This window comes from Dermacentor variabilis, unplaced genomic scaffold (assembly GCF_050947875.1).
Source record: "Dermacentor variabilis isolate Ectoservices unplaced genomic scaffold, ASM5094787v1 scaffold_15, whole genome shotgun sequence".
Lineage (NCBI taxonomy): Eukaryota > Metazoa > Arthropoda > Arachnida > Ixodida > Ixodidae > Dermacentor > Dermacentor variabilis.
The window spans coordinates 909494-933526 of NW_027460313.1; the positions used below are offsets into that span (position 1 = coordinate 909494).

General features: G+C 48.8%; 1 protein-coding gene across 1 annotated transcript; it reads right to left on the reverse strand.

Moving 5' to 3' along the window:
• Positions 1 to 634: 634 nt before the first annotated feature.
• LOC142567971 (uncharacterized) lies at positions 635 to 17857 on the reverse strand. The gene is made up of 3 exons (XM_075678070.1): positions 17853 to 17857; positions 3191 to 3533; positions 635 to 2877 (listed from the first exon to the last, which is right to left on the reverse strand). Exons 1-3 carry the CDS (start codon positions 17855 to 17857, stop codon positions 1309 to 1311), a joined length of 1917 nt encoding a protein of 638 aa, XP_075534185.1. The 3' UTR covers positions 635 to 1308.
• Between the last annotated feature and the right edge of the window lie 6176 nt (positions 17858 to 24033).

Here is a 24033-nt window from a genome sequence, read left to right on the forward strand (position 1 = left end):
AGCAATGGGGGTCATAGCACAAAGAATGTGGTGCATCGCCTTGCCATATCGTGTGGGAAGGTTTACATTGGGCCGTCGGAGAGATGCCTGAATGATAAGTTAAAATAACATAACCAAAAATTGAACCGATGTAGGGATGGTCATGTGTCTGTGCATTTATTGTGGGTGTAAACCGTTGTTTAAGAGTGCTCTGTTTTGTATAGGAATGTAGATGAAGTTATATGAGATGTGTTGAAGCTGCATTGATAGCGAGGGCCGCTGATACCTGCATTAGTTCCCCTTCGGTTGCTCTGACGACAAGCAAATTTGCGTTCCTGGAAGCGGCTGGTTTTCATTTGTGGTGATTGGGCCGTATCGGTGTGCGGACCTACAAATACATGTTTTTCTGGGAATAAATACCCAGTTGAAAATTAGTGCTCATCCTTGTTGTCTCGCTCCCATCCGTGTCTCCTGACCCCCATTGCCATTCTTTGCTGATGGCGCATTTTCATTTGTGATTTCACTGAGTAATTGCTTCCATTGTTCTCCCATTGCATTGTAAATAACTGCATGTTGCACAGTAGACAGTTTGCAAAGTTTTGCTCAAGGCATTCTTTTACAAGTATGAACTTTTCACAAGTGCTTTTACATTCGCACAAGTATTAACTCAAGCACTTGGTGTGTGCCTACACACATGCATCTTCGAACAAACATGTGCTTGTAGATATGTGCTGAATCTGATCTGCAGTGCGTGGTCGCAACATGTGCATATTCTTCCTGTAGTTTACTTGTGACACAGCTTCTCTTTTCATAGTCCATTTTCTGATTCCTGTACGTTGACAATAAAGTCTGCACTTTTGCTGCTTGCTTATCAAGGAACATTTTGTCGTTTGAATGATCTTTATGTGTGTGTACTTGTTCGTCCTCTTAGTTGCAAGTGCCTTTGCACCCCAATTAAGTTTTGACTGCGTTCTTGAGTACAATTGGTCTTTTTACTCTCTGCAATACCATATTGATTGTTTTAGTATTAACCACTCCTGTCCTGACTGCAAAATGGTAGCTTGCAGTATTGTGTAAATAATAACTAAGTTTATAAATAACTTCTTATTCTGAAACTTTTTCAATTTCAGCAAAAGAAAGCTAAAATTATGGGTATTGGACATAAATATGGCATACCAGTTCATATTGGTGCATTTACACACTTAAAGCTATTCTTCATTTAGCAATAGTTGTTTACGTGGATCTAGCTGTACATGCAAAATTCACAGTGTGTAGTCTTGATGGTTGTTGCTGTATACATAACGGGCGACAAGGCTTCACATCACTTAGCTATCCTGTGTTTACACTTGTCGCTGTACTGGCCGCTTCAGGTGTAGTCTTGACAACGTTTGACAAGCAGCTGAATGGTGCTGCAGCTCTGTTGGGGTTTGTAGCTTTCTGTTGGCTATTTCCAGTGGCACAGTCCTCACAAAACCACTGTTTCTGTTTTGGAGCCCTCTTAATACCAAGACAAACATAGTGAAACCAGCCATACTTGCAATTTTGGCCTTCGCATGCCAGCATTTTGCCATATTCAGGCCCTCCGCAGAAACAGTACGAGGCTTCCTTTTTGCTATTTTGGCTGCTCTCTGTACTTCTCCTGGTGAAATACTGTGCAAGCAGTTCTGGCATGATCACTTGTGTAAAAAATTTCTTTGTAGAGGACAGCATGGAGCTCAAAAAGGTATTGTCCTTGGCCACCCTTTCTATGTACACTGACAATGGGGTCCAAACAACAAAATCGCAATATGTTGTCTCGCATACCGCCATTTGTGTTTGAACTTGAAAGTAGTATGGGTGCGTTCGTTTCAATGTCAGCTTTCCATTCACATTCTCTAGACAAAAATTTGGGTCATTGCTCGCCTCTTGTATTCCTCTCCTGGCCAGTGTGTATGGGCATTTAACCTCAACGACGCCTTTGCCGCAGCATGTGCAACTGATAGAAGCATCTGGTGTCGCTGCAAGGTATGGGTGCTGTGTGCTCAAGTAAACTCCCGGCTTTAAGAGTTCAAAGTTACTATGATGCCGCTTCATTTCAGACATGTAGCTCGTGATTGCGTCACACTCATGCTCCAATCCCCATGTTGTTGATGTGCAGGTGAACTTCTGCTGCTCAGGATAACATATTTTTTTCAAGAGACTTATAGAAGGCTTTTTCAAGCTCGTCGAGCATACACCTTTTGTCACAGAAGCAGTGATTCTGCCAGCACGGTACACAAACCACTTTGGGCAACTTGACTGTCCTCTTGTGGCACTTTCGACGTGGTCCACCATTTCTTGACTGATGTGAAGCTCACTAAGGAAGTCCTCACCCCGTTTAATCAGTGTTTCCAAGTCCTCAGACCGAGCTTCTGCAAATGAGAGATCACGCAGAACACGTGGTTCTAGCATTCTTGGTTTCCCAAACATAGCGCTGTACCTTGGGTGGACCATGAAGAGAGCTGGTGTAGCTCCAGCATCAGCAAGACGTGAATGGAACAGTTGTATTGACTCTTCAGTAGGAGCTAGTGGCAGGGCTTGTGGGAGGCACGTTGATGTGATTTCAACACCTTGCTGCAGGTGAATCGAGTCCATTTTTCTCTTCCTCATCTTGGATGACGAGAAATCTATGTCTCTTAGGCGCTTGGGCTGTGTGCCAGAGCAATTGGCTGGGAGCCAGGCATTTTTTCTTCCTGTGCATGTTCTCGTTTCTCTTAAGCGCACTGATGTCTCTACAGCAAATAGCACAGCACCAATGTGCGAGCATGCTTCCCCTGCACCTGCCATGCAGGTGCAGTGCGCTGTTATGATGCTGCCATCTGTGTTTGCTAAGCACCACACTTTAAGGTCTGGCTCCCGAAGCCGCTGAGAATGGCTGACCTGAAAAAAAAAATGTTGCTTAGAATTAGTTTTCGAAAGTTTTGTTTGGTTAATGACCCTATCGCGAAGCTTTATATTGGCGCGTACAACGGTTGCGGCATCTAAACGTGCAACCTGAACTTTACTCTTGGGCACCTAAGAAAAGCTGCACCACGTTTACATTTAACTGCTCTGTGCACAAAGACTGAACAGAAATAGCTAGTGCGGCAAATCGGCTACGTCTGAATGGAATCGTAGAATAAAAACGCGATATTTCGCTGTCGTCTACGCTTCCTCGTGCACAAAAATGTGTTTTCATTCGCTGTTGCCTTACCTCGCCGAGTACGATGACGCGCTCCGACTGGAGCCGCATTGCTGCAATGTTCCGCACCCAGCCGCTGGTGAAGTAGTTGTGCGCATCCAGCGATTTATACACCTTCATCTGCTGCAAGGTGACGTAGCTGGTTGACAAAACCAGGTAATTGATTATGTCCACCTGCGTTGTAGCTGGCAGCAGCTCCACATCTGCAGTCGCATCCGCGCCGACTCTCAGTGTGTAAGGGTCCACGCCGTCGCAGAGTTTGGTCTTCGTCTCGTATCGTGCCCGCGTAGCGCCGACAAGACCTTCGTAGTACGCAGGGCAAAACTCCGAACACTTTCCTCTTAGCACCGCCACGCTTCAACCGTGGTACACGCCTGTCACAGACGCGTTGTACTTCACAGGCAAAGAGCAAGCGATCCAAACGTGGTACCGAGCAATGGCGGGCGGTCGGTGCAGACGACGGAGGTGACGTCACGTGAAAGTTATGTATAGTGCATGCTCAATTGTCAGTAAAAATCCTAATCAGTTCATCCGAGTAATCATCGAAGTGGAATTGATTCACCGGTGTGGTGACCCCTGTGCACGTGCCAAAACAGTCTACCGCCCTTTGCAGCAAGAAGCTATCCTCTTTGCGTAGAGAAAGGAATGTTTCGGGCGGCGCACACGTGATGTATCACCGATTCTGCTATATATGTGGTCACTTTTTTTTAAATGAACCACTGTTGTAAGTCTGCGCTCGTGTGTCTCAGCCTCTTCTTTGTCCTCGTCTTGTGCGCAAAAAGCTGCATTCAGTCCTATGGACTAGGACGGCACCAAGGCCTAGGCTACTGGCGTCAGTGTGGATTTTGGTATCAGTGTCCTCGTCGAAGTGCGCAAGTACACCGACGGCAACTGAATGCGTCGTTTGAGTTCTTGAAATACGTCGGCCTGCTGCGTTTCCCACTTGAACTCGACATCACATTTAGTTAGATGTGTCAGCGGCTCAGCGATGCATGAAAAGTTATTCACAAAGCGCCCGTAGTAGGCATACATGCCAAGGAATCTACGCACTGCGTTCTTGTCGATGGGCTGCGGAGAGTTTGCGATGGCAGCTGTCTTCTGCGCGTCGGGGAGGACTCTAGATTTGCTGATGACGTGGCCTACGAACAGAAGCTTATCGTAAGCCAAGTGGCACTTTTCCGGCTTCAGAGTGAGCCTTGATGACTTGATGGCCTCTAGTAATGCCGCAAGCCGCCTAAGGTGATCGTCGAAATTTCCGGCGAAGACAACGACGTCATCCAACTAAACAAGACCGGTGCCACTTCAATCCTGTTAACACAGTGTCCATCACGCGCTGGAACGTTGCAGGCGCCGAGCACAGTCCAAATGGCATAACCTTGAAATCATAGAGGCCGTCTGGCGTTATGAAGGCGGTCTTTTTGCGATCTCTCTCGTCGACTTTTATTTGCCAGTAGCCAGACTTGAGATTCATCGACGAGAAGTATTTAGCGTTGCAGAGCCGATCGAATGCGTCGTCTGTCCGTGGGAGGGAGTATACGTCCTTCTTAGTGATCTTGTTCAGTCGACGATAATCGACGCAGAAACGTAGGCTTCCGTCCTTTTTCTTCTCCAAGACAACAGGAGATGCCTACGGGCTTTGCGACAGTTGGATGATGTTGTCGCAGCATTTCGTCGACTTGCCTTATAGCTTCACGTTCTCCCCATCCCGTCACATCCGTGTGCCCCACACTGCAGATCCTGTGACGGGACCCACCATACAGCGGATTTAAACTGCCCGCGGCGTGCTAGGCAGACACTGAACAAAGCTTGGGTTCGGAAAGCTCTCGAGAAAGAGCAGCGTGAACTCCAACCCTCCAGTGACCCGGCCACTACCACAGATACGGCGGAGACCCGAACGTCGCGCGCCCTAACGAAGGAGACCAGAAAAGTCCGGTCGGAGACCCGTTCGAGATCCCGTCGCAAGTTGAAGTATCGGTCCCGATCCCACGAGTCATCGGTGCGCCTCCCAGAGAAGCGCCCTCCTTCCCCATCTTCCCGACAACCCTACAAGAAGGCCCTGCAGACCAACGCCCCAGCCAAGGTGACCCTGGTCCCTTCAGGGGTGCAGCGGACCCCGGAGAAGAAAACAGCAATGGAGGCGCCTCGGGAGGTAGGTCGGACGAAGGGTACCCCACAGCTCGCTCCGCCCAGTAAATCTCTCCCTACCCCTTCCCCTATTACCAATTCGTTACCAAATCCCGATCCTCTAATAGAAATAGCCCGCCTACGTCGTGACATGGAGGCGCGCTGTGAGCGCCTACAAAACAAATGGACGCGCTGGTGGCAGACATGAGCGCTAGTATGCAGGCGGCTCTGGACAGGATAGAACGCCAAATGGAGGTCCTTCAAATAGGGATTACGGAGCAAGTGAAATCATGTATAGAGTGCACTTTCGCACGCATGCAAGTTCCTGAGCTTAGCGGTAACAACGAAAGCGCGCTTTCCGACCAAAGCTCTCGGCCGAAACCTTCAAATGTGGGCACCCGGCGCCCGCATCCCTATGCACGCCCGCTTGCTTCCTCTCGCGATGATGATGGCGCCGCGTAACGCGGAGCAACTAGTGGTGTGGCAGTGGAATTGTAGGGGATTCCGCCGAAAACGAGGTTCCCTACAGCAGTATATCGCCACATCCACGAACCCTCCCGATGTCATCCTCTTACAGGAAGTCAATTGCACCCCTTCTTTATCCAGCTACAGCACGCTCTCGGGTGTCTCTCCTTTAGTGGGAGCCTTAGTTTCGAAATATGTTATATGTCGCATGCATACCACTAACATTGACATTCCTCACCAAATATTGGAAGTAACTTTGCATAATAAACTTTGCACATTGGTCCGAAACGCTACACATTCGATGAAGCTATTCGATGATTGCTATTTCACTTCTTTTACTGTTTGTGGCACAAACAGTAAAAGAAGTGAAATAGCAATCATCTCACCGTCAATCGACAGGCCGTTCTAAGCATGTTCAACAACAAGCACTTTCATTGTCAGCTATTTTTTCTAACGTGCGCAGCTTCATTTCAAAACGCGACATTATTTCAAATATCGTCTCATCTTCCGCCAGCAACCTACTAATCTTGACGGAAACGTGGCTAAACAGCGACGTCTGTGATAGTGAAGTCCTTGCCGACTTGCCTAATGTCCGCGTCTTCCGCAAGGATCGCCCAGATAGGAGGGGAGGGGGGGTACTGATTGCAACCAGACATGAACTATCATGTACAACCATTAATATTTCATCAGACATAGAAATGTTATGGGTCTTATGTCACGCTTCACCTCAGTCCGTTTTGGTTGGCGTTTGCTACAGGCCTCCTAACAGTCCGAATTTCCCCACAAAACTAAATAATGCAATAAATGAAATTAAAACGAAGCATCCAAACACCTGTACTCTTTTATTTGGAGACTTCAATTTCCCGAGTATTGATTGGCATAATCTAACTACCACAGGTAACAGAGATGCTAACGAATTTCTTGATGTTTGCCTTAATTTTAATCTTGTTCAAATTATATCGGAGCCAACCCGTGTAACTGAGGACTGCGCTAACATTCTCGACCTAATATTAACGGATAATCCGGAATACGTTCATTCCATCACGCATCTACCAGGCGTCAGCGATCACCAAGTCATACAAGCCGACTTCACGATTAAACAATTTTCACGGACAACTAGCAAACGTACCATCCGGCTTTATGATAAAGGAAACTATACTGCCATAAATAATGAACTTCGCACATTCTTACCCCGTTTTCAGTCTTACTTTAATCAAAGAACTATCCACGATAACTGGTACTTGTTTAAGACAAAAATTGAAGGTTTGGTTGACAGGTTTATTCCGAGCATAAATATAAGAACTAACCCCCTAAACCCTTGGTTCACAAACACACTCAAACGCCTTGAAAAGAAAAAGAAGCGTCTTTTTCGTTCAGCCAAGTTGCGGCCTAGTCAGAACCCTTGGGACAAGTATTATGCAGCTGAAAAAATTTACCTGCAAAATGTGCGAGAAGCCAAGCACTCTTTCTTTCATTCATCATCATCATCATCAGCCTAGTTACGCCCACTGCAGGGCAAAGGCCTCTCCCATACTTCTCCAACTACCCCGGTCATGTACTAATTGTGGCCATGTTGTCCCTGCAAACGTCTTAATGTCATCCACCCACCTAACTTTCTGCCGCCCCCTGCTACGCATCCCTTCCCTTGGAATCCAGTCCGTAACTCTTAGTGACCATCGGTTATCTTCCCTCCTCATTACATGTCCGGCCCATGCCCATTTCTTTTTCTTGATTTCAACTAAGATGTCGTTTACCCGCGTTTGTTGCCTCACCCAATCTGCTCTTTTCTTATCCCTTAACGTCACACCCATCATTCTTCTTTCCATAGCTCGTTGCGTCGTCCTCAATTTCAGCAGAACCCTTTTCGTAAGTCTCCAGGTTTCTGCCCCATATGTGAGTACTGGTAACACACAGCTGTTATACACTTTCCTTATGAGGGATAGTGGCAACCTGCTGTTCATGATTTGAGAATGTCTGCCAAACGCACCCCAGCCCATTCTTATACTTCTGGTTATTTCAGTCTCATGATCCGGATCCGTGGTCACTACCTGCCCTAAGTAGATGTAGTCCCTTACCCCTTCCAGTGCTTCGCTACCTATCGTAAACTGCTGTTCTCTTCCGAGCCTGTTAAACATTACTTTAGTTTTCTGCAGATTAATTTTCAGACCCACCCTTCTGCTTTGCCTCTCCAGGTCAGTGAGCATGCATTGCAATTGGTCTCCTGAGTTACTAAGCAAGGCAATATCATCAGCGAATCGCAAGTTGCTAAGGTATTCTCCATCAACTTTTATCCCCAATTCTTCCCACTCCAGGCCTCTGAATACCTCCTGTAAACATGCTGTGAATAGCATTGGAGATATCGTATCTCCCTGTCTGACGCCTTTCTTTATAGGGATTTTGTTGCTTTCTTTATGGAGGACTACGGTGGCTGTGGAGCCGCTATAGATATCTTCCAGTATCTTTACATATGGCTCATCTACACCCTGATTCCGTAATGCCTCCATGACTGCTGAGGTTTCGACTGAATCAAACGCTTTCTCGTAATCAATGAAAGCTATATATAACGGTTGGTTATATTCTGCACATTTCTCTATCACTTGATTGATAGTGTGAATATGGTCTATTGTTGAGTAGCCTTTACGGAATCCTGCCTGGTCCTTTGGTTGACAGAAGTCTAAGGTGTTCCTGATTCTATTTGCGATTACCTTAGTAAATACTTTGTAGGCAACGGACAGTAAGCTGATCGGTCTATAATTTTTCAAGTCTTTGGCGTCCCCTTTCTTATGGATTAGGATTATGTTAGCGTTCTTCCAAGATTCCGGTACGCTCGAGGTTATGAGGCATTGCGTATACAGGGTGGCCAGTTTCTCTAGAACAATCTGACCACCATCCTTCAACAAATCTGCTGTTACCTGATCCTCCCCGGCTGCCTTCCCCCTTTGCATAGCTCCTAAGGCTTTCTTTACTTCTTCTGGCGTTACCTGTGGGATTTCGAATTCCTCTAGGCTATTCTCTCTTCCACTATCGTCGTGGGTGCCACTGGTACTGTATAAATCTCTATAGAACTCCTTAGCCACTTGAACTATCTCATCCATATTAGTAACGATATTGCCGGCTTTGTCTCTTAACGCACACATCTGATTTTTGCCTATTCCTAGTTTCTTCTTCACTGTTTTTAGGCTTCCTCCGTTCCTGAGAGCCTGTTCAATTCTATCCATATTATAGTTCCTGATGTCCGCTGTCTTACGCTTGTTGATTAACTTAGAAAGTTCTGCCAGTTCTATTCTAGCTGTAGGGTTAGAGGCTTTCATACATTGGCGTTTCTTGATCAAATCTTTCGTCTCCTGCGATAGCTTACTGGTTTCCTGTCTAACGGAGTTACCACCGACTTCTATTGCGCACTCCTTAATGGTTCCCATGAGATAGTCGTTCATTGCTTCAACGCTAAGGTCCTCTTCCTGAGTTAAAGCCGAATACCTGTTCTGTAGCTTGATCCGGAATTCCTCTAGCTTCCCTCTTACCGCTAATTCATTGATTGGCTTCTTGTGTACCAGTTTCTTCCGTTCCCTCCTCAAGTCTAGGCTAATTCGAGTTCTTACCATCCTATGGTCGCTGCAGCGTACCTTGCCGAGTACGTCTACATCTTGTATGATGCCAGGGTTCGCGCAGAGTATGAAGTCGATTTCATTTCTCGTCTCACCATTCGGGCTCCTCCACGTCCACTTTCGACTAACCCGCTTGCGGAAAAAGGTGTTCATTATCCGCATATTATTCTGTTCTGCAAACTCTACTAATAATTCTCCTCTGCTATTCCTAGAGCCTATGCCATATTCCCCCACTGACTTGTCTCCAGCCTGCTTCTTGCCTACCCTGGCATTGAAGTCGCCCATCAGTATAGTGTATTTTGTTTTGACTTTACCCATCGCCGATTCCACGTCTTCATAAAAGCTTTCGACTTCCTGGTCATCATGACTGCATGTAGGGGCATAGACTTGTACCACCTTCAATTTGTACCTCTTATTAAGTTTCACAACAAGACCTGCCACCCTCTCGTTAATGCTATAGAATTCCTGTATGTTACCAGCTATATCCTTATTAATCAGGAATCCGACTCCTAGTTCTCGTCTCTCCGCTAAGCCCCGGTAACACAGTACATGCCCGCTTTTTAGCACTGTATATGCTTCTTTTGTCCTCCTAACCTCACTGAGCCCTATTATGTCCCATTTACTACCCTCTAATTCCTCCAATAATACTGCTAGACTCGCCTCACTAGATAGCGTTCTAACGTTAAACGTTGCCAGGTCAGATTCCAATGGCGGCCTGTGTTGAGAATTTGCGCAAACAGGCCTGGAGTGCGGCCTGATCCCGGTGACCAGAACCGGTAACGCACTCTCTCACCAGAGCAGGATTGGCCACCCTGGTGCAGTACTTGGCCACAACCTCCTATATGAATACAACAAACCTCCTTTCATTATGACCTGCCAAACATGTTGTCTACTAACCCCCGTAGGTTCTGCCAAGTCATTAATCCCCAAAATACACGCACAATTTCCCTCACCGATGCATCAGGTGAAACTATCTGTGAATCCGAATGCGCCAACATTTTTAACGCAGCTTCTTCATCCGCGTTTACTAATGAAACCGACCCGGTTGTTTCTCCAAACCCCGCAATTATTCAGGAGACAATGCCTTCACTTGTATTTTCTTCAGAAGGGATTTTGTCCCTAATAGAAAACTTAAAGCTTTCATCCTCTGCTGGCATTGACAACATCAACGCTAAGATACTGCAGAACACCAAAGATACACGTTCATCTCTGTTGTGCATGTTATTCACTCAGACACTCCTCACAGGCCAACTGCCCAAAGAATGGAAACAAGGGAAGGTCGTTCCAGTCCACAAATCATGTAACAAGAACTCGCCTCTAAATTACCGTCCCATTTCTCTAACTAGTATTCCCTGCAAAATCATGGAACACAACATCTATACTCACATCATGGCATTTTTCGACTCGAATACCTTTTTCAATCCTGCCCAGCACGGCTTTCGCCGTGGTTACTCCTGCGAGACTCAGCTTGCCGCTTTCTTACACGATCTGCACTCTAACCTTGATTGTAATCTTCAGTCTGACGTAATATTTTTAGATTTTGCTAAAGCCTTTGATAAAGTGCCCCATAAACGCCTTCTTATAAAGCTTTTCCGCTTAAATTTTGACCCTAATATACTGAAGTGGATTGAAGAATTCTTGACTAATCGTTCACAATTCGTCACCATTAATAATAGGAATTCTAATTCAGTGTCTGTAACATCAGGCGTCCCACAGGGATCCGTGCTCGGCCCGCTACTTTTCCTAATATACATAAATGATTTACCGTTAAACGTAACATCTAGCATACGTATGTTCGCGGATGACTGTGTGATATATCGTGCTATTACTTCCACCGCTGACCAATCTTCTCTTCAAAGTGATCTTAATGCAGTCCAGGACTGGTGTAACGAGTGGCTAATGGAACTTAACCCGCGTAAGTGTAAATATTTGTCCATTCACCGTCGCCGTAATTCTCCCCTATTTCCTTACGTAATATCTGAAGTTCCGGTAGAACTAGTTCATACGTGCAAGTATTTAGGAGTAACACTTTCGAGCGATCTTTCCTGGAATCCTCGTGTTACTAACCTAATATCATCCGCGAACAGGACGTTAGGATTTCTAAAACGCCATCTACATCATGCTCCTCAACATGTAAAATTGTTAGCCTACAAATCATTTGTCAGGTCAAAACTAGAATTTGCATCACCTATTTGGAATCCTCATCAGGCATACCTAATTAATGATCTTGAATCTGTACAAAATCGCGCCGCTCGTTTCATCCACTCGTCATATTCCTATGACATCAGCGTTTCCTCCTTAAAAACTGCATCCGCATTATCCCCCTTATCGCTCCGTGGTCGCATTGCCAGCCTATCTTTATTTCACAAATTCTTCCATAGCCCTATGCGCATCGCACCTTATATCCTTCCTCCTACACGCATATCTCACCGCACCAGCCATCAGCTACAGGTTGCCCGTCCACGCTCACGCACTGTCACGTTTTCAAATTCTTTTTTTCTTCGCACAGCTGCAGACTGGAACGGCCTTCCTAACGACGTTGCTGTCATTATGTGCCCATCCAAGTTCATCGAAAATGTAAAAAACTTCCTGTTGTTGTGACTATGTATTTTTATTATTGCCACCCCTTATGTAACGCTTCATTTATTGGAGCCTTTAAGGTAATAAAATGAAATGAAATGAAATAATTACGCAAGGTAAACGCAGCGAGAGTCTGTTTATACTCAATGCATACAGTTCCCCCCGTTCGCGAACGCACTGTTTTCAGCACCTACTAACAGAATTTGGTAGGTTTGGACGGGTTTGTGTGGTGGCCGGCGACTTTAACGCTCCGCATACTGCATGGGGTTACGTTAAATCGCAGGCTAAAGGGACCCGCTTATGGAATGCCATCTGTAACATGAGATACACACTGCTCACCGACCCAGAGCACCCCACTCGGATGGGCAACAGCGTATCTCGTGACACCTGCCCTGACCTTACCTTCGTGCGCAATACTGGCCCAGTCGTTGCGCACGGGCCTTTAGAGGAGCACCTTGGTAGTGACCACTACATTGTAGCGACCACCTTGTCATTACGGGGTGCGCGCAGGCCCGAGCGAAATGTGCGTATAACGGATTGGGCGAAATTCAGGGAACGTCGCCAGGACCCACCTGAGCGCCAAGGGTACGAACGCTGGCTTGACTCTCTCGCACAATATCTAGAGGCCACCACGAGCACACTGCGCACCACAACCGAGACACCAGACATAGACCCGCATTTACTTCATCTTTGGAACACCCGCAGAGGGTTGACACGACGATGGAAAAGACAACGCCTCAACCGCAAACTTAGAAAACGTATAGATCAAATTACACGGGAATCTCAGGAGTATGCAGAGATCCTTACGAGGAATAACTGGCGAGGATTTTGCGATCGCCTCTCAGGCACATTGAGCACAGCAAAAACGTGGTCGATTCTTCGCTCACTCACAGATCCCACCACAACAAAGGAAAAACCATTTCAACAGCTGCACATCCTAATGCACGAGTACAGGAACGATGTCTCGACACTCCTCAGAGAGCTAGAGAAGCATTTCATACCCACAGGCCCGCCGCCGCAGTACCCTGACTATCCTTATGTAGGCGAGGCGAACGAATTGCTCGATGCAGACATCACATCTGACGAGGTGCGGGTGGTCCTACAAGACCTACGCCGCAACACGGCACCGGGAGCCGACCACATCCGATTCGCCACCCTTCGTAACCTCAGTGACGCGGATATTAACCACCTCACCCATATCTTCAATGATTGCTGGCGCAAGGGCATGCTTCGCCGACACGCCGACACGCCGACATCACACTGATCCCCAAACCGGGCAAGCCTGTTAAGGTTGAAAACTTACGACCCATCTCCCTAACATCCTGCATTGGTAAGCTCATGGAGCATGTACTCTTGCGGCGTCTGCAGCCCTTCCTCGAAGAAAAATCATTCTTTTCTAACTCTCAAATCGGATATCGGGCTCATCTGTCTGCCAAAGATGTGCTTTTACAATTGCGGGAGGAAGTCATAGGACCTCCTTCGGCCGCCCAAACGAGAGCACTCATCGTCTTAGACCTAAAAGGGGCATTCTATAATGTTGAACATGACCTCATCCTTCGCAATGTTGCACATTCATACTGTGGAATTCGTATGTACAACTATATCCGCGCATTTCTTCCAGATCGCACAGCCACCGTAGGAATGGAACCGCATCGATCCGGTACGATTCGCCTTGTAGGACGTGGGACACCCACGCTCAGTTCTTTCCCCTACTCTTTCGATATCGTACTCGCAGGGCTCCCCCGGCTACTCGACCAGATCCCTGACGTCGCCCACCCTATTTATGCGGACGGCATTACTATCTGGTCGACACAGGGTTCCGACGGAGCCATCCAGGACCGACTGCAGCAAGCAGTCGATACAGTTTCCGAGTACGTGAGAAAATGCGGCTTAAGATGTGCTCCAGAAAAGTCGGAGCTCATAATCATTCGCCCCCGGAGCCGTTCCTCTACTCCCCCTATCACTGTGCACGTGGATGGCACACCGATACCACAGGTTAATCGTGCTCGTATCCTCGGCCTACACGTCCAAGCGGATGGCAGGTCAAACTACACTGTTTCCCTTCTATCCAGACAGATTGAGCAAATTCTGGCCATGATCCAAAGGGTCTCCAACAGGCGCTCGGGCCTTCGAGAAGAGGACCTGCTGCGCTTGGTGGAGGCATGCGTGATCAGCCGCCTTACATACCATCTCCCATTTCAGCGGTTGACCCAAGCGCAACAACTTTGCATAGACGCAATGATTCGCAAAGCGACGAAGCTGGCCCATGGCCTCCCGAACTATACTTCCACACACCGTCTCCTTAACTTAGGGACACATAACACACTAAGCGGGCTGCTAGAGGCACATTAGGTCAGCCATCGCCAGCGCCTCCTACTCACTCCTACTGGCCGCCATCTTCTCACACGGCTAGGATACTCTGTCCCCCCCCCCTTGAGTCTGAAACCCGTCCAACGATCTTGTGGTCAGCGATACGCCAAGCACTAAGTATTCATCCATTGCCACGTAATATGCACCCCGAGCATGACAAAGGGCGGCGCAAAGCCCATGTACGACACATTGGCTGCATGCTTGCAAACATCCCGGAACCACATACTTTATACACGGACACATCACGCACTCAAGAGGGCTATACCTCGGTAGTTTTGGATGGCACCGAATCCCTGAGAGACTCTGCTGCAATGCGCGGAACAAATGCCGCTTGCGGAGAAATTCTCGGTGTTGCTCTTGCAATTCGATACGCACTTCCTGAGGAAGTGTATATATTGACGGACTCGCAAAAGGCATGCCGGGCGTTCCTATCAGGACATGGCATCCCGAGAGCGGCGCACCAAATTCTCAAACAGATCCCGCTGTTCATACCTCGCTGCCGGGTAACGAACGCGCACATACGGTTGCCCGAGAAATTTCCCTCCGGGCGACTCGGCGTGGTGAGGCGACTAGTTCAGAGTGGGGGGATCCCTTGCTCCGTTACAAAGACATACTCCGTCATTATACACGCATTCGTCGCACCCACTCCGCACCACCGCCGTCCTTCTCGTGAGAGGAAGCAGTGGCATTACGCCAGTTACAAACCGCAACTTTTCCAAATCTTGTCTCTCTCAATAAATTCTACCAACACTGTTATGCAGATCGTTGCCCTGGCTGTGGCAGCTTGCCCACAATCTTCCACGTCACGATTGAGTGCACTGCAAACCTCTTTCCTCCCTTGCCAACTCTCCTTTACCCCCTACGCAACAAAGAGCTGTGGGACGATGGCCTCCGCGACGGACCTCCCGAGGTCCTCCGAGTTGTGATACAACGGGCTCGAAACATCGCCGGAATCATCTTAGGGACCCTGGACTGAGGGTTCCTCCCACACTGCTCTCGCCATTCAAATATTATTAATAAAGATGTTTTACTCTCTCTCGCGTCGAAACTCCATGAGGGCTCTCGCGGAGTGGTCGAGCGCACCCTTCGGTTATTATGCGATGCTTTGCGACTGGTGTTTGTCGATTCCTCAATGACGTCGAAAAGCATCTTTGTATCGTCGGAGAAGACTTCTGAGTTGTTGCTGCTCACTCATCGGGATACTTGGATTTACGTCGAAGTCTGGTTCGGGAACTATGGTCGTCGGGTTAGATGTGCCAGAATCCGAGAGGACAAACGCACTGCTGGTTTCCACAGTTTCCTCGATGTACGCGATTGTCGTGCCCTTGCTTATGCGCTTGAACTCTTGGCTGAAGTTGGTTAGCATGACTTCCGCTTTCCCTCCATGCAGTCAAGCGATCCCTCTAGCGACGCAAATTTCACGGTCGAGCAGTAGACGTTGGTCGCCCTCGATGACGCCTTCTACATCTGCGGGTGTTTCGGTGCCGACGGAAATAACAATGCTGGAGCGAGGCGGGATGCAAACTTGATCTTCCAGCACACTCCAGGCGTGGTGACTACGAGAGCTCTCCGGCGGTATCGCTTGATCTTCTGACGACGTTATCGACTTCGACTTCAAGTCGATGATTGCGCCGTGTTGGTTCAGGAATTCCATGCCGAGAATGACGCCTCGTGGACACTGTTGGAGGATAACGAAGGTGGCACGGTAAGTCCGGTCGTGAACGGTAATTCTTGCCATGCAGATTCCAGTCGGCGTTATGAGGTGTCCTCCAGCGGTCTTTTAGGGCCTTCCCATGCAGTATTGACTTTTTTCAACTGGGCGGCGATGGGTCCACTCATAACGGAGTAATCGGATCCTGTGTCCACTAAGGCGGTGACTGCATGGCCGTCGAGAAGCAAGTCGAGGTCGGTGGTTCTTTGTCTTGCGTTGCATGTTGGCGTCGGATCACGGCTGCGTCGCGTTGACCTGTGGCTGGTACGTGTCGTCGTCAGATCGTCTTTCGTCGGCGCATTCTTTGCTTCCAAGTTCCTTCGGAATGGCGGCGCTTCGTTGATATGTCATCGAGACGGGATTTTCGGCGTCTTTGTCGGCGGTGGGAATACATCTACTTAGAGCAGGTAGTGACGGCGGATCCGGATCATAAGACGAAAATAATCAGAAGAATAAGAATGGGCTGGGGTGCGTTTGGCAGGCGTTCTCAGATCATGAACAGCAGGTTGCCATTATCCCTCAAGAGAAAAGTATATAATAGCTGTGTCTTACCAGTACTCACCTACGGGGCAGAAACCTGGAGCCTTACGAAAAGGGTTCTACTCAAATTGAGGACGACGCAACGAGCTATGGAAAGAAGAATGATAGGTGTAACGTTAAGGGATAAGAAAAGAACAGATTGGGTGAGGGAACAAACGCGAGTTAATGACATCTTAGTTGAAATCAAGAAAAAGAAATGGGCATGGGCAGGAAATGTAATGTGGAGGGAAGATAACCGATGGTCATTAAGGGTTACGGACTGGATCCCAAGGGAAGGGAAGCGTAGCAGGGAGCGGCAGAAAGTTAGGTGGGCGGATGAGATTAAGACGTTTGCAGGCATGGCATGGCCACAATTAGTACATGACCGGGGTTGTTGGAGAAGTATGGGAGAGGCCTTTGCCCTGCAGTGGGCGTAACCAGGCTGCTGCTGCTGCTGCTGCTGCTGCTGATGATGATGATGATGATGATGTCGGCGGCGGAGGATCTTCGTCAGTTCGACGAACAGCAACCGCACCTCCATCGGCTGCTGCTTTTAGTTTTCCGGGTATGGGCTGACGGACCGGCCCCGCGCCGGGCCAATGTATGGATGGCGCTACGGCGACAGGTATAGCGGCCTGGTGACGGCGAACGAAACGGTCGTCGAGGGCTCCACTGAGTAGCAGAGAGGTAGTCGGCGATATCACGAGGGCGTTCACCTTCCTGAGGGCGCAAGCGTTGACGGCAAACCCTCGCAGTCCCATCTCGAGGTAAGGAGATCGGCGGTATTTGTGGCCGGCTTATTTGCAGTAATAGCAAAGCGGACGGTGTTCGGAGGCTCGCCAAACGTCAGTCTTCTTTGTAATGCTGCGCGGGGCGATGGGTTGGCGTGCTGGCGGCGGCGGTGGTGGAGGACGGAACTGTGGCGTTACCGGGCCCTGGCGCAGGCGCGGAGGGGGAACGTGACGGCGGGCTACGGTAAAACCCCTTAAGCTTCGTAAAGTATCGACACTCTCCTCATCCGCCTTCACCCCTCTTCGTCTTTTTCACCCTCCCTCTTCGACCGTGGCGCCGCCAACACCTCTCGAGCGTAGCAACGTCGCCAACATGTGCTCCTCGCCACTCCGTAGACGCTTCTCAAGCGAAAATGGCGTTGAAGCACGGCGCGAGGGCCCACGTGATGCTATTAGTCCAATAGCGACGCGGCGTCGGCGTCGGCCCGAGCGCGCGAGGAGGAGGCGGCATTCTTCAAAGCGTGTCGCCACTTTACAAAGTTTAAGGGCTTTAGGCTACGGCAGCGTACCTCATCGCTTCCGGTTGAGGCTGCGGCGATAGAGGTACTCCGACTGATTGTTGGAGCTCCTCGCTGACCACGTCGGCAATCGAAGCCACTTGAGACTGTGATGGAGGGAACAGCTTCCGAAGCTCTTCCCGCACGACCGCTCTGATAGTGTCCCGCAGGTCGTAGGTGGCCAGTGGTTGCACTCCGGCGTAGTTTGTTCAGTTCGTGCGGCGGTTCAATTGCCGGTTCCACATTTCCAGCGTCTTCTTGATGCTGGTGGCTTCGCTAAGAAACTCGTCGACGGTCTTCGTATCAATCCGGCGAGTAGTTGTTCTTTCACGCCTTGCATCAAGAACCGAACTTTTTCTTCAGACATGCCGGCGTGGCGGAAGATGCTCATTTTCTCCGCAAAGATCGATGTTCTCGTTCGGCAGCTGCATGTGGGTTTCCAATAGAGCTTGGGCTTCCTCTGCTCAAGACGCTTGTGAAGGACTGCAGGAAGCAGTTGCGGAACAGGCCCCATGTAGCAGGGGTCGATTCCCGGTTCTCAAACCATGTGCACGTCCTGGCGGAGTCTTCTAAAGCGAAGTACAGATGCCGGAGCTTGTCGTCGGAGTTCCAGTTGTTGAATGCAGCGATCCATTCATATGTTTCCAGCCAGTTATCCGGGTCTTCAAATGATGATCCACGGAAGGTCGGTGGCTCCCTGGGCTGTTGCAGCACGATAGGGGATGCTGGGGTTGCCATTGGGGTTGACTTGGTGAAAATATTCCTGATCGTCTCAGGCAAAAATCCGTGCTCCGGGGGCAGTCCTTGCAGCCTGCAGCTACCTCGCTGCTTCTTGGTGACGTTGGTGTTGTCTTTCGCGTTCGGGCTTGGGTCACGGCTTTATGGGGGCGTCCGGTACATGAAGGCAAAGCACCTCTACCAGATGTCACGCAGTAGTGACGGTAAAGAACACAGTAGCAATACTGTGAAAGACGAAACCACAGAGAAAGGAATATAACAAGAGCGGACACTCGGCGAAATGTGGTAACAGGAAATACGTCAAGCTATAGTATTAACGCCGACTGTTTGGTGCCGCGAGCATCGAAAAAAAAAAAGAATGTGAAATGAGATTAACAGCAATTGTTTTATGTTTTTTTTTTTCATTCTTTTCCGGGAAAAGTAAAAAAAATATCTGCGTATAAATTAAATTAAACTTTGCGACTTAGTTCCGTTGCCTAGCGACAGGCGAATCGGCGAATGCCAAGCCAGATGCTTGCGCCATTCGTCAGACACACCGCCGAAGCGTGAGAGACCGGCCGCGCATTTGAGCGTTGGCCTGTTGATTCACCCATCTGCCTGTTTTTCTATTTTTGGATTTAGTTTGGTTTGGTGGGCTCCAGGCAATTCTTGCTTTCCTTCAGAACTTCGACATGGCACCGCTGCACTATTGGACTATGGCAAGGTGAGAAATTCTGTTCGACAGTCTGCGACGCATTTCAAGCAATTAGGCTTACTGCACGCCACCTAGGCTAGACTTGTGACGTATTTAACGAAAAGCAGCGCGGCCGTCGTGGCGTAGTTAATTTGAATTAATGAATCGTATTGGGAGATGTTTGCGACGCTTTCTATGAGCCCCAATACTGATTTCGGTAGTTTTCAGTACACGCAGTTTCGCGTGTACTGAATCTTACTGCGACAAGTTTTGGCGCCTTTTCTGGTCATCCCAACATTATTGTAACTAATTTCGTTAGTTTTTGTGGTACTTTTCAAGCGCAGTGAGCGCGCCTGGCGCTGTGACGCGGTTAGCGAAAAGCAGCGCTCGGCTGTGGTGCGCAGTTTCGCGCTTTAATGCACTGACTAGACAAGTTCCTGGCGCTTTCTCTGACGCCCAACATTGTTGAAAATTATTTTCGGTACTTTATTTGTTACTTATGAGGCACGCCCGCCGCGCCTGTCGTGACGCAGCGAAAAGTAGCTCGGCCGTGGTGACAGTTAATTTGGCGCGTACTGAATCTTACTGCGATAAGTTTATGACAATTATGGCCCCGCAACAACTTAAGCCTTCTTTCGGACTCAAGCTTGTAGAAAACGCGACGAGCAACTGTCAAGAGTGATAACACGGGAGTGTGTTGCTTGCGCCGGCAGAACGCGCAAAAGATAACGCCAAGATGCTCAAACGCCAGGAACTAGTAACTCGAAAATTCTGTCTTCTGAACGGTACTGACGCATTCGTCTTGAGTGCGAGTAGAAGGAATTCTGCGAGCGTCCAGCAGGGTCTGGCTGAGAGCCTGTGTTGTGGCCGCCTGTGTGTATCCTTAGCGTACTATATCGCGTCGGTTCTCGCCAAGTTCTGGAAATGCGCAGTAGCCCGTGTATTCGTGTCATTAAAGTGTATGAAATAAGGCCTGGGAAGAGTGGAATGCTGAGAAATAGAATGTTTTCGTGGTATGTACTGTACGGTATTGTTTGGGATGAGGCGGGTATATTCTACGCCGTGTGTGTAAATACAAACTGCTTTTGTTCGTAATGCCGCCCATTCACCACTGTCGCACGCTTCACCTCTTCACGCATTATTCTTACATGTTAATGCCAAAATAATACTTGCTTGTAATTTATTTTTTTCAGCTGACGACTCGTGGAGCTTCCTACGGAAACTACTGCTTCTTACCTGGTGCCACAGCGTTGGATGAATGCACAAGAAGCCCGCAACGAGCATTTATAAAGAATAAAATGACCATTTCCTCATTACACAAGGCGTATTGGGCCTTCATGAAATTGCACGTGGCACATATTCAATGGCGGCTTGTGAAGATCGTTCGCAATCAATTTTACTTAATAATAAAACGATTTCGCGCGAAGGGCGCGCGCGGTTGAGGTGTAGAAGCTAAGAAAAAAAGGCAGCAGAGCCGGCGTGACGCGTACCAGCTAGTATTCAAAACGCGCGCGCACAAAACCGAAAGTCTGAGGTATTAACGCCGACGGCTTGGTGCGCTGTAAATTGGGCCGATGGGCTCTATTAGCCCCGAGAACGACCTAGAGTTCTTAGTTCTTAGTTGAAATCAAGAAAAAGAAATGGGCATGGGCGAGACATGTAATGAGGAGGTAAGATAACCGATGGTCATTAAGGGTTACGGACTGGATTCCAAGGGAAGGGAAGCGTAGCAGGGGGCGGCAAAAAGTTAGGTGGGCTAAGGTGCGCATCGAGGCACCCTAAGGTGGGCGGATGACATTAAGAAGTTTGCAGGGACAACAGGGCCACAATTAGTACATGACCGGGGTAGTTGAAGTATGGGAGTGGCCCTGCAGTTGGGGGGGGGGGGTCGTAACCAGGCTGCTGCTGCTGATGATATATGACGTCTACAACATTTATCTTGATTTTAACCCGCTAAAACATGTTTGCTCACGACGAATAGTTCACGGTATAATATCGATTTTTTCTATTTCTTCACAGAAACCCTCGGCAGTAACACCAGGACTTAACTACCACTGCAGTTTAGATTCGGCCAGCACCACTTGCGTTTTTAACTGGTTCTCAAAATTAGGCTGTTCTTCACCGGTTAAATTTAAGTGGCGGTAACTTGAAGCAAAGCTGATTATTGAGGTTTACAGCTGTTTGCAGCACACAGAAAGGAATGTACTAATATTTATTCCCTTTCCGTGCTACACTTGAGCAATTTACTGGTGCTTCTTGCTTGAGAAACAGACATGATGAATCTGTTTGGAGAACTGACACAGGCTGGGGGCTCCGGTCAAATATTTGAGTGAAATATGCCTTTTGGGCCGCTTCGCTGCAGCCAGCAAGAAGCCGAAGGCCCATTCATTAGTAGTGTTGCACATATTGAAGATATCATTGTTCCCTAGTGGAGGTCAAGTGTTCATGTGAGACTTGTGGTGTCTTCTTTAAGAGGCGGGTACACGAGGTTCTCTTTAATGCACTGACGAAGCAAATAGTTTTCAGTCTGTATAATTTAAAAAACGCAGGATCGAGACATGTTGAGGCAGAATGTGTTTGCATTTTCTATTTCAACGCAGCCTAAGCTGCGCTGTAGTGCTTAGAGTATGCTATAGGCACTGTAATTGGAGCTGTAAAGATCTACTTCATGGTTTCAATTCGAAGTTGTGAACTGCTGGGTTTCGCGAACAATGCGCGCCTCGCCATAACGGCAGTCGGTTGCTTCCGTTGCGGGAGGGGTGTGCCATATCGTCGATAAAAGCTACTGAGGGTCACTATGACATATTTCATCGCTTGCATTTGATTGCTTCTCGATCTTAAACACGAAATTTTCTTTCATGTGATTGCTGTTATGGTATTCGTGAAGGATATATGTACTACACACGATGCGCCGTCGTGTTAACAGCCAATGCGTTTCTGGGTGCCTATTTCAGAGAACGGTGAAAGTAGTACCAAATCTTTTCACACAAAATGCGCGCCTATCTCTTCCATTTAGGCCTTAATACAGTTGCCACATTTCATTAGGACAACTCACCAGAGTGATAATAATTATGAGAAAAACTTCGCTGGGCATTGTCTTTCTAACACGAATTTATAATGTTGACACCAAATATCAAGGTATTTCTTCCATGTAAAATGCTATGTCTCTCATACTTAAGTAATAAGGGAATGTTACGTGTTTAGAGGAGCATGAGGGGGCCGAGCCGACAAGACGGGATACACATGGGCTCCGAAAACTTTCCATGATTGTGGCGGAAAAAGGCAGTTCTCGAGTCTAGAACTACCACACCTAACACCGGAAGGTCGACGGACTACGAAGACATCGGGATTATCCCAGGTGGGCGATTTTTTGAGCCACAAAGGCAGTTTTAATACACTGCCACGCCGGCGGCCTGGCTAACCCTAACTAGCTGGGTCTACGACGCCACTGTTCTCACCACTTCGGCGGGAACGACGCCTGACTCGGGTGCGGTCGGGCCCCCGCTTCGCCACGAGACGCGAGGATGGACGTCGTAGAAGTGGAAGGGGAGACAATTTCTCCGGAAGAATATGACGACCAGGGCTGGATTGCGGCTCACGAACGCCGTAGTAACGCCAAGAGACGCCCAGATCTCGATGAACGATCCAAGAACATCGGAGACTCGCCGGTTTCAACGGCGTGGAAAACCACGAACGCACGAATTCTACAACGACCAATGGCTCCGAGGCAACCGCAGCTACCGGAGGATGACTACAAGGTCGTGATCCGCCCGAGAGGTGGGCTCGACATGGCGCAACAACGCATTTCGTTCATAAAGGATGGCGTTCTGCTGGCAGCTGCATTGACACCAGAAAATGCCGGAGAAGATACGCTATACGAATCAATCCAAGACAAAACACCATGATCATGAGCACGCCGAAACTGGAGAATGCGAAACGCTACAGCCAGATACGGGAAATCCAACTTGGATCGAACACCTACAGTACGGCCGCTTACATTACTGCGCCGGAGAACACCTCCAAGGGAGTCATACACGGTATACCAGAATACGACACGCCCGAAGACGTTGAAAAAAGCCTGGTGAACTGCAGAAACCCGACTATACTACACGCAAGATGCATGGGACGCACCGATTCGGTTGTGATAGTGTTTGAAGGTACGTACGTGCCTCACTACGTGTACTACCGCGGAGCTGAATACCGATGCCTACTATATCGTAAGCAGTACGAAACATGTACCACCTGTGGCCGCCTCGGCCACCGAGCGGATGTCTGCCCGACACCGAACAGCAAGAAATGTCGCGGGTGCGGAACTCTCAATCCACCCGAAGATCATCAGTGCGAGCCAAGATGCTTCATGTGTGGGAAGGGACACCTCACAGGAGACAAAAAGTGACGTGAACGATTCAAGACCCCATATTTTCTCAGAAAGAGGCAGTGGAAACAACAACAACAACGGAATGAACATCAACCGCAGAAAGCTATGGCGGACAATCGCCCAAGTCGGTCCAGGGAGCGGTCGGGCAGCACCGAATCGCACAAGGGATCGACATGGACCAACAGCCACGGCAGCAGACGCCGCGACAGGAGCCGCTCTAGCTCCTTCCCAAGACTCCCCCGGTGGAGGCGGTGGCGGCCGGTCCAACTCCAAGTCCCGGTCCAGGTCCCGGCCCAGGTCTGAATCGAGATCGAGAGGATCCCCACTACACGGAACTCCGGAGGGCTCTGGCGGGGACGACGGCAACAAAACGCAGGTGCAGACACGGTCTCCGGCGCTGCTTC